At 28.1% G+C, this 11,919-nt stretch overlaps 1 protein-coding gene across 1 annotated transcript in view; it reads left to right on the top strand.

Moving 5' to 3' along the window:
• The first annotated feature begins 1,344 nt into the window (after positions 1 to 1,344).
• Positions 1,345 to 11,919, top strand: part of LOC136074135 (caspase-7-like) — a 31,415-nt gene continuing 20,840 nt past the window's right edge. Inside the window, exon 1 of the mRNA XM_065786436.1 lies at positions 1,345 to 1,909. Within this exon, the coding sequence (XP_065642508.1) occupies positions 1,345 to 1,909 (565 nt within the window). The remainder of the gene's footprint in view (positions 1,910 to 11,919) is intronic.

Here is an 11,919-nt window from a genome sequence, read left to right as displayed (position 1 = left end):
TTTTACCTTTTACTATTAATTTGGTTTTACTGAATTGGTAATATAAAGATTTGTAAATTTACGTAAATATGTTATTGATTTTATATATTTGTTATATATTCAATTTTATTGTTGTATATTTATTGTTATATATTTGTTGTTATATATTTATTATTATATATTTATTGTTATATGTTTATATATTGTTATATATTTAAGTAAATATATTATTGCCTTAACAATAAAATGTGTTTATATAAAATCAGATCTTTTTATTTTTTCAAACCAATTCTTAAATGTAGTTTTTATCATTTTAATTTTTTATTTAACTTTGTTTCGTTTATTTTAAAAAACAATTCTTAAATCTTATTCTTTGAAAAACCATAAATTTTTAAACGCTAAGCGATATATTTTCATTTTCTTTCATATTTTTAATTCAGAGATTTATACATGGAAACAAATTTTACCTTAAATATATATCTAAAATATAAATTTTCATTTTGTAGCAAAGAACCTTGCAGTACTTCCTTGCTTTAAGGCAAGTTTTTCAGGTTATAAATTTAAACAAGAAGCTAATCGTCACTGAAGTTTACGTGCAGTAAATCTAATATCAAGTTCATAATTATAGTTACCAATACTTATATGAAACAAAGTTATTAACCCAGATAATTATTATTATTATAGTGCTATTTTTTTTTTAGCTCCTTGATTAAATTTCCTACCAAAAAATTTGTCTAAGTTAAATGTAAAAAATAGGGCTATAGTCTGCCTTATGGTTGAAATGTATTTAAATAATGGGCTCTCAAATAAGCCTAATACTGTGTTATATCAGTTGTAAAACATGGTGAATTTGTAGTAAAGTACAAATAATTTTTCACTTAAGTACTTATTTAACAAAGTGATTGAGGTCGGCAAAACACTGCCAACCTTGTTTCGATGTTTTATGGTAAGACCTTTGTATCTACTTTAATTCTATTCACTATATGACTTATGTAATTTTTTATTTTTTAACCAATTCTCAAAGCTTGGCAAAAAGACAAATTGTATCTTTTTTTGCCCCAGCCATCTGCACTTATTTTAAAATATTAATTGTTTTTATATATTTATACGGCAAAAAATAAAAGCAAAAAAAAAAAACTTTTCACAAAGATTAAGAAAGTTTAGTTAAAGTCACCAACTTTTTTGCAAGAAAGTTCATGTAAAAGTCACCAACTTAGAGTAGTGTTTTAAACAATAACTTACTCTTTTAATTTAAAATGAACGTGTCTAAAACATTTTTATGTATAAAACTGTTATAAAGTTTTGTTAGATTCTAGTATCACATTTTTTTTTTTTTTATCGTTGTCTTATAAATATTATTGAAATATGGCTTTAAATACAATGTTTTTAGGCATTCCAATTTATACTTTCAATTCTAATCCTTGTGGATTGTGTGTTATTTTATACAATAGCTCATTTGAAAAATGTGATTATCGAATAGGCGCAAATGTAGATGTTCAGACCTTATCTGAAACATTTTCAAAATTAAATTTTAAAGTCAAAACAGAAGTGTATAAATCAAAAAGTCAAATGTACGACATTATTAGGAAATGCGGAAATGAAAAAGATGTTAATTGTTTTGTGTGTTTTATTTCATTACACGGCAAACTTGAAACTGTATTTGGAAGTGATGAAGAACCTCTAACATTTGAAGAAATGCGATCTGCTATAAACGATAATGATGATAATTTACTTATAGGAAAACCAAAAATATTTTTCATTCAAGCTTGTCAAGGTGAAAACTTTTTAGAAATGTACAATGATTCAAGAGATTCCAGATATTTAAGAAAACCAGATTTCAAACCAGAACTGCTCTACCTTAGGACGCAGGACCTAACAACTGCTCTACCTAAGAACGCAGATTATTGCCTTTCGGTTACTACTACCCCAGGTTTATAACTCTTTTTTTAATATATTTCTTAAATTTAGTAAAATTGTTTTAATATAAACTATTTGTGATCAATACAAATGTGCACTAATAATATCAATATATATGTATATATATACATATATACATATATACATGTATACATATATATATATATATATATATATATATATATATATATATATATATATATATATATATATATATATATATATATATATATATATATATGTATATATATACATATATATGTATATATGTATATATATACATATATATATATATATATATATATATATATATATATATATATATATGTATATATACATATATATAAATAATAAATACATGTAAATATGTATATATATACATATATATTTATATATATGTATATATATACATATATACATTAGAATTAGGGTCGGCATTCGGCAATGCTGACCTAACTGCCACTCTGAAAATGTTTTCCAACCTCTTTTCTATGTTTTATGGTCAGACCTTTGTATCAAATAATTTTTGCTGACCTTGGGCTAACCTTAAAAAAGATTGAGGTTGGCAAGATATTGCCAACCTCATTTTTCCAAATACCGCGGGTTGGATATGTATGTATATATATATATATATATATATGTATATATATATATATATATATATATATATATATATATATATATATATATATATATATATATATATATATATATATATATATATATATATATACATATATATATATATATATATGTATATAAATATATATATAACCCCTAACTAGTGGTCATAGAGTTTTCCGTATTTTGTTGACAAAAAGTAAAAATTAAAATGCAAGACCGAAATTACTTGATAGACTGTCTGCCCCAACCAAACCCTCAGTCGATGTAGCAGCACTCCATTGCGAGTCAGGCTATAAGATAGTCGATGTAGCAGCACTCTGTTGCAAGTCAGGCTATTTGTCAGTCGATGTAGCAGCCCTCAGTTGTGAGTCAGGTTAAAGATAGTCGATGTAGCAACACTCCGTCATGATTTACAGTAAAAATAAATCAAAATAAAAACATTTTATTAAAAAAAAATCAAAATAAAAACATTTTATTAAAAAAAAATCAAAATAAAAACATTTTATTAAAAAAAAATCAAAATAAAAACATTTTATTAAAAAAAAATCAAAATAAAAACATTTTATTAAAAAAAAATCAAAATAAAAACATTTTATTAAAAAAAAATCAAAATAAAAACATTTTATTAAAAAAAAATCAAAATAAAAACATTTTATTAAAAAAATAAAAATAAAAAAATTGTTTATGTTATTAAAAACATTCATAGTGTTTTTAAAAACATTCTAGTCAATTAAATTTGCATTTTTGCGGATTTTTTAAAAAACGATAATTTGTAAATAAATTATTGGTTTAAACTTTCTGACAACACGCAAATGTTGGATGAAAGTCAAAAGTAATTAAAAATGATGTATTTGTTGGCATAAGAATGATTTTTTTTTTTCCGTACTACCAAATGCAACAATCTATAGAACTATATATATATATATATATATATATATATATATATATATATATATATATATATATATATATATATATATATATATATATATATATATATATATATATATATATATATATATATATATATATATATATATATATATATATATATTTATATATAAATAATTATAACACAGTTGAAGCAGTCCTGTATAAAATCCTTTTAGTTTTATATTCCCCATCTTTTATAATCTTAATTTGTTTTATTGCTTATTTGCGTTTTTTTTATTTAACTACATTTAAAATTTGATAGATATATAAATAAATATATATAAATATTTATTATTAAAAATAATCTACAATAGAAGTAGGTAGCTAAGGACATTAAAAGAAGCTCTCATATAGTCGACTTTATTCTAATTGAAAGAAACAAAAGAAGAAGGCTATGCATTCTATTGGATTGCAATTCTAATAGATAGAAAAGCATATCCTGGCAAGTTGTTTTAAATTTCTCTGACAATGACATGGTTTTGGGTATTGTTTTGAAAGTTTCCTACAGAACTAGTGGATGTTGTCTTTGGATTAAGGAACTTGACTTCATTAAACCCCATGTAGAATTTGAAATATTGAATCAAATGACCTCTCATTCGTGCTTCTGAAAGTCTAGTTACTCCCCTATTTTATTTAATTGGGGAAGTATTTTAGTTGCTTACTTTAAACAAGGGCTAAGTAGGAAAATCTTAGAGCGTAAATCTCAAGTAGCAGGAGTTAATCTGTAGTGTGTAGTTTTAAAAATTGCATTACAATAATTAATTTTTATTTAAGAATACCAAGCACCTGGTTAGCTTTTAATGTTGTTTTATTTATTTCATCAAAAATTAGAACAGGGACACTCGCAGAAGACCTCCATGTCTTAATGAGAACCGATTGTGAATATTAAGTACATTAAATTAACACGAAATATAAAGTGTAAAAAACAAAACAATATAGTAGTATTAATTAGCGAGAACATAAATTTTGTAAGAATATATAAATAAAATTTGTATAAAAATATTCTTAATACTTTTTTATATAAGTACAAAAATATTTTAAAAAGTACTGTTTTTTTATTATTATTTTTTCCTTAAACATCTTCGCTTCCAACAAGGCTGCAAGCAACCACTAAGTAGAGTTAGAAGTTACTAAAAGAAAAAAGATGAAGATTATGGAGCAAGACAACGATTGACAGATGACTTTAAGGATTGCAAATTATATGAATCAGGGAAGCAATATTAAGGAACAGCACTTAGGAACAATCACACAAAAAGGGTGAGACTTAATTGAATGACGAGTAGCACGAGAATGAGTTTTAGTTGATGGCGCAAGAAACGCTAGCTCATTAGAACAGTGCCCTTTATACTATTTGTAGAAGAGAGAAAGAGAAGCAACATTACGAAAATGTGAAAATGTTTATAGGTTGGCTTCAGGAGCAGGTCCTACTATGTTTATAATGCGTTTTTGCACCTTTTCTAAAAAAGAAAGGGCATCAATAGAAGATCCGCCCCAGATATAGCAACATATTCCATACAAGGCCGGATTTGACAGCTATAGAGATAGAGAATAGAATCCGAAGTAAGAAAGTGTCGAGCTTGATAAAGAGATGCAACCGTAGTGAATGCTAATTTTGCAACAGATTTATTTTATGGTTTCCAAGAAAGATCGGAAGTTAGAATTAATCCTAGAAGATAAAGATTAGATGACTCATTGACTACATCACCGTACATAAATATAGGAAGATCTAAATTATTGCAATAATGATTGGCTGAAAAAACTGAGTTTTATCTGAGTTAAGTTCACCAGCCACTGTGAGCCCCATGCTGTAGCAGAAGTGAGATCCTTTTCAAGCTCAAATGCCCCCTCCAAGCAATCAGAGATTGTTGGCTTCTTATCATGACAAGAATAAATTGTAGTCGCACCTGCAAACAATGCCACCTTAGATGTGAGAATATCTGGAAGTTCGATAATGTAAATTAAAAAGAGTATTGGGCCAAGGATTGAACCTTGAGGAACCCCTGGAGTTACAGAATAAAATGAAGAGTGCTGTCTGTCGAGGACAACTTTTATGCTACAATTGGAAAAAAAGGATTTAATAATCTTAATGGTGTTGCCAGATACACCTTAAGAAGAAGACCAGCATGCTAAACTTTATCAAAAGCTTTATAAATATCAAGAGCGATGGCCTCAATCTCTCCACCTTTATCTAAGGCATAATAAAACCTATTGGTTATTACTGTTTCATCAGCTGTAGAACAAGTTGATGGAAATCCATATTGGTGGTCAGAAAGTAAGTTATTAGATTCAAGATGAAAAATTAGGTGTTTGTTAATTAAAGATTCAAAAACCTTGCTAGATAGAAAAAAGACTAATGGGACAGTAGTTAGACAAATCAGATCGCTTTCCAGAATTTTTGAAAATAGTGAAAACAGATGGCGCTTTCCAGCAGGCTGGAAAACAAGACAATGATAAGCACTTGTTGAATAGTTTTCAGAGTATAGACGACAGCTCCTGAGAATGCTTTTGCAAGTCTATAACAGGTATGTTGTCTAGGCCACAAGCTCTAGAAGAATCTAAGCAGGAGATCACTTTAGATACAGATGCTGGAGTGATACAAATGTTGAGCAATGGATTAACCCGTTTGATGGCTATATCGGGTAGAACATAGTTATCAGAATTGAGAAATGATATTGATGAAAATTTCTTAGCAAACAATTCAGCGTTGTCTTTTGGTGAGGTGACAAAGTGTGAACCATACAAGAGAGGTGGGTTTTCAGATTTGCCCTTATTGTGGATACTATCAAATATTCTCCAGAAGTTACGAGAGCCTAAAGTCAAGAGAGCCTAATATTTGTGATGAAATACAAGATTTCATTACCTGAGAATAATAGGCTTTGGCGTCAGACAAAACCTTTTTACAATGGTTTCTAGCAGTAATAAACAGACGTCTGTATTCTAGAGAATTATTTTGCTGGTAGATATGAAAGTAATGGTTTCGATTGGAAATTGCAGCAGCACAATGTGAGGAAAACCATGGAGAAAAGTGAAACTTAATCTAGAATTGTAGAGAGGGTATGAAAGATTCCATGTCTGCCTGAATCCACGAAGTTATGTAAGAAGCACATTTCTCATCAGGAAGATGAAAGATTTCTACGCAACAGCCATCATGAAGAAAATCACAGAAAGAATCCCAGACAGCCTTAAGGTAGTTGGAAAAGGTACAATGATAGGGGGATTTAGATGATGAAGAAGAATGAGATAATAATTTTGGAGAGGTGAAACTGTTATCAGAAGCTCCTAGAGGTGATTGTAGAGATACTGAGTACTGACTAGGATTAGGAACAAGACATAAGTCGGTTAAAAGATAAATTATTTGGTTTGTCTTGAAAGTAAGTTGGAAAGTTGACTATTTCAGTTATTGATTGAAAAAGACAAAAGTTGTGGGCTTTAATGCCTGCAGAGTCACTGACACTAGAGCTAAGTTATTCAATGTTATGAGCATTAAAGTCATCGATATCAACAATATCATCAAGAAGAGTGCAATCTTGAGATAAAGGAGAGAAGCAAACTTAAATAAGTCTCACAAAGAGCAAATAGGTCTGGTGAACTTTGCATACGATATGACTCAACAGAAGGAAAGTTACTTCGAAGTCCACGATTATTAGTGAATAATAGGTTTAGAGAACATGTTGATGACGATGTTTAATTGTGCTTTATAGTTTTTGTAACTTTATTAATTTTTAAATTTGTTAAAGAACTTGACTCAAAGCATAGATAGTACACAGTACACTGTCTAATAGCCCAAGCAACCACCTTATTACCATTAATAAACCCTAAGCCGTAACAGAGGGCCTAATACTTTGATATTTTTCAGCTGTTGATGGAATCAGCCTCTCTAAGATCTCCCACAGAGTTTGGAAAACCTGACTACCAGCCGGCCTCAGAAACATAAAACTGAATTTTAGAGCAGTACCCTCATTAGGAGATATATAGGCAACTTATAGAATAAGTTGCCTAGTTATAAAAACAGAGACACAAGCAAAACCCATGCATTGAGTCAAAAAGATCCAGTAAACAACATTCTAAACGAGAAACAATGTATTAAAAATACATCAGCGCCAGCGTAATATATAAAGAAGTGGTGCAAGGCTGTTCAACAGATACAATCTGTTTACCCCTTAAGTCTTAGTCAAAGAGGCCTCATACAAGACAGTAGACGGATGCATTTAACGTCTGCCCAAAATGATTATTTTTATCGAGACACCATCTCTAGCCTTTATTAAACAAGATCCCCAAGACAGGGGGCATCTCGTAAGTTCGATCTCATCGAAGTTGGCATCTCGTAGCCTTTGCCTAAAAAGGTATATCCTACAGAGCTGCAGGATATGATGCAGATTGCACTGGGTTACATATAAAAGTTAAATTTAGAATTATAAATAAACAGTGATATACAGGGAATGTAAAGATTAATAAGAATCTTAATCCGTTTTAATATCCAAAGAATGCAAATAAATTGAAGTAATTTTAATTCACCACTCTGTATCAGAGTTCAAACAGAATAGCATGCAGTTTTAGTTTGTAGTGTCTTGATGAATAGCATGCAATGATAAATTTAGTTTGTAGTGTCTTGATGAACCAGAATTTTTGTTATTAAAAAATTTTGCGTTTCTATTTAGATGATGTTGTTGATAAAGGGGTTGAATTAAAAGCTGATAATCTTTTGTACAATTGTTACTGTTGGTGTTTAGTTTGTATTAGTATGTTTTTAATGGATTTTAAGTTTGTATGTACTTATAGTGGTTTGTGTGGAAATATGTCCTGTAGTTGTAAGTCTTGGTCAATCATGTTTCAGTTATTTAGAATGATGCTGTTGATTTGTTTTCCAATGGGAGTATATGGTGTAACTATCAAAAGATTATCGTTATGTAGGTTATATAGGTTATGAAAACTAACATGAAATGCGTTGGTTTTACATTACATAAAACAAAGTATTAAAAATATTCAGCTGAGAAATATGAAGATCTTTCATTTGAAATAATAAAGGTTTGGCATGAGCAAATCGATCTTTATAATTAATGAGGCATCAACATGCATCTGCTGACGATAAAAGGGTAGCAGTTTAGATTTATTAGTATTACCCCATGCAATATTTGCATAAATAAATACAATTATATTTCTCTTTAATCCATTGCAATGTATGAAAGAGAAATATAATTGTGTTAAACTGTGATTATTTAAAGCATTTCTAGCTTTGTACATTACTCCTATATTTCGAGCAGCTTTGTACACAACAAATCAATGTGATACTTTCAACTAAGGTTTTCATCAATATTGATTCCTAAAAAGTTAGTATTTAGTTCTCTTTTTATTTGAACTTTGTCAATAAAAAGTAAGGGCATGACAGGAGGCAGTAGCTTTTTTTGAAGTTTGATGAAAAAGTATCCATTTAGTTTTCTCAACATTTAGAGACAGCTTATTCCTTTTAAACCAGTCAGAAACTTTTTTAATTCAATGTTTGTATTTCATCTCTTAGTGACTTTTCAATATTGAAGATTTCTAAAGGAATTAAAGTGTTTGATGAGTTGAACATACCAAAAGAGTAGTCTAAATATCAAAACCACCATAAAATCTCATTACTTTGCATTTATTTATATTGAATTCCATGTTTTAAAATTTAGGTAAATGTAGTAAGACTTCTACATTCTTTTAGACTTGTTTTAGATCAGATAAGCTTTTGATTTTTCAATTAATCGAGTGAAATAAATAAAAACAAAAAATGTCATAAATAAAATTAAAAATAAAAGCGAAGCAATAACCAAGCCCTGAGGATCTTTACTCAGTACATCTATTCGGTCAGAATCTATTGCTCAAAAAACATTTATGCAATTGAGAATCATGTCAGAGAAATCGTACCTCTTTAGTTTTAGGAGAAGAAGAAAGTGTGAGACACGATCAAATTCAGAAGTCTAAAAAAAAATTAGTAGTGCAGACCAGCGATTAGTAAGTCTAAAACTTCTAAAAGATAAGTTCTAATACTAAACACTATTAAGCTTAGGTTACTTGTGATGGGAGAGAACAATCAGGAAAAATAAAAATTGAAACATTCTGCAAGTGATTTTTATCAACTAGTTGATTACCATTTAAATCAAAAAGAGAACTAATTATACCATTAAAAGATTTTTAACGAACAATTGCTCTTCAAGTTTGAATTACTTCATACTTCATTCTGAATGAAGTATGCAGTAATTCATACTTTGTTTAGAACGAAGTATAAATCTAGTATCAACTGGGTGTACAAAGACAGTTTACTTTCTTAAAGAACATATCAGTGGATCAACTGGTTATTTAACAATTTGTTATGAGATTAACAACAAACTATCAAACAATTTAAATTAGCTTTTTGCATATATAAAGCATATATAACACGAGAATTTTATTATTAATTTTTCTTATTGAAATTTTTATTAAAAAAAGAAATTTAACTTCAACAAGGCTGCAAGCAAACATTAATTACATTGGAAGTTAGCAGAAAATTATTTAAAAATTATTACAATAGTTTTTATAACCAGGACGAACATGATGTTTATAGAGGTAGAGAACAAAATCAGTAGTAAGAATATAGTTAACACAAGTTAGATTACATCTAATGTACAAAAGAATCTTTTTGTAATAACGGATAAGTCAGCAGTAGAATGATAAATCAAAATCTGTATAGATCAGGGGTGGATCCAGCATATCATCGTTTTTGAGTTAACTAACCTCCAGACACAGAGGTTAGCTATCTCAAACTCCTGTCAATTATATGTTTATACTTATGTTAAATAAGGATGCTTTGCAAAATATTACTCCTTAGTTTAACCTGACTTGTATCATTGAAGTGACAGGAAGAGGGTGGTCGTCTGGTTTAATATATAAATTAAAGAAATAGTTTTTTGCATTAAATAAGTTTATATATAAACTATTTCTTTTGGCTAAATAAACCTATTTATTTTTTGAATTTTAGTAAAAGAGTAGTTAAGAAGCTAGTGAAACTGGCTTAATTAAACTTTAATCTCCTAACAAGAGACAACATTTTGCAAATACTGTCACATTTAATTCTATTTTAAAATTTTATGGGGATAATGCAATTTTAGAATTTAAATTTTAGAATTAAAATTTAAAAAAAACTTATAGGTTATAAATACATTTTTACAATACAACTATTAATACAAAACAAACTCAACTTTCTTTTTTGGTTTTTACTTATAGCATTTTAGAATATCAATATTTTTATATACCAAATGACCAAATGAGTCACCAAATTTCATATGTACAATAAGGTCTTCTAATATTATCAGAAAACTTGAAGTACCAGAAAAGCCAAAAAAATTACAAAAGTATTACGACATTAAAATAAAAATATACTAAAATTATTGACAAAGTTTCATATTAATACTCCAATTTTAATAAACACAATTTTAAGGATTATTCTATATGAGCATTTCTATGGTTTTGAATATTATTTTTATTTCACAAGATAATACTTTTTTTTTTGTTCTTCATTTACTTTATCAATAAAAAAAATTTCATCTGTTGATACTTTTCCATTATCTATGATTTTATCCTTTGATAAGTTAAATATTCATAAAAAAGAATTATGTCACTATTTTAATACTTCCTACAAATATAGTACTTAAATGATAACAATTTAGTATAAATAGCAAATAATTTAATAAATAAGATTTAAATTTAAGTGATATATTAATCAAGTTTAAACTTGAAAACATACTAGAACAATGCGACAATTTCTATGCAATTGATTTCTCCAGACCAGATATCCTGATAGCCTTTTTTCCCTTTTTGTGTACCGTATTTGAGATGCCTCTATTTGTACCGTTTTTAAGATGCATTTAGATGCATATTAGTAGATGTTATTTTGACTGAGTTTTTTTTGTACTATGAACATTGGAAAATCAGAAGAGAGAATTTTGGTTTTTGCATTAACGCATTTTATAATCTACCAGAAAAAATGTTTTTGCGGCCTCACACGGGTGTTAGAAAAAAACAAAGGAATATTGCATAAATATTGGGGGTTTTATGGTTAATTTTATAGCTTATATAAAAACTTAAGTTTAGTTCAAATGACGCTTTTAAAGTAGCTTTATCATTGAAAAAAAGTTGTTTTAGAGTAGAAATTAAAATAAGTTTCTTTTTATTCATACATTTGATTAAACTTAAAAAAAAACAGTTTAGAATTCCTATTATTAAATCCCAGATAGCAAGCTTACATTGGCCAACGTTGGTTCAACGTTAAAATTTGAAGTTGGCCCAATGCCGATTTGATTATTGCTAAGGTATTGGCTTAACGTTGCGTGCGACATAGGCCCAACGTTGTATACAACATTGGCCTAATTTAGTATGAAACATTGGGCTAATATTGTAGACAACGTTGGGCCAATGTTATTATAAATTAGCTCTATACTGAATTCAACAACATTTGTTGTA

Source organism: Hydra vulgaris, chromosome 01 (assembly GCF_038396675.1).
Source record: "Hydra vulgaris chromosome 01, alternate assembly HydraT2T_AEP".
Classification (NCBI taxonomy): domain Eukaryota; kingdom Metazoa; phylum Cnidaria; class Hydrozoa; order Anthoathecata; family Hydridae; genus Hydra; species Hydra vulgaris.
Note: the sequence above shows the minus strand (reverse complement) of the source record. Positions and strands in the feature narration are given on the sequence as shown.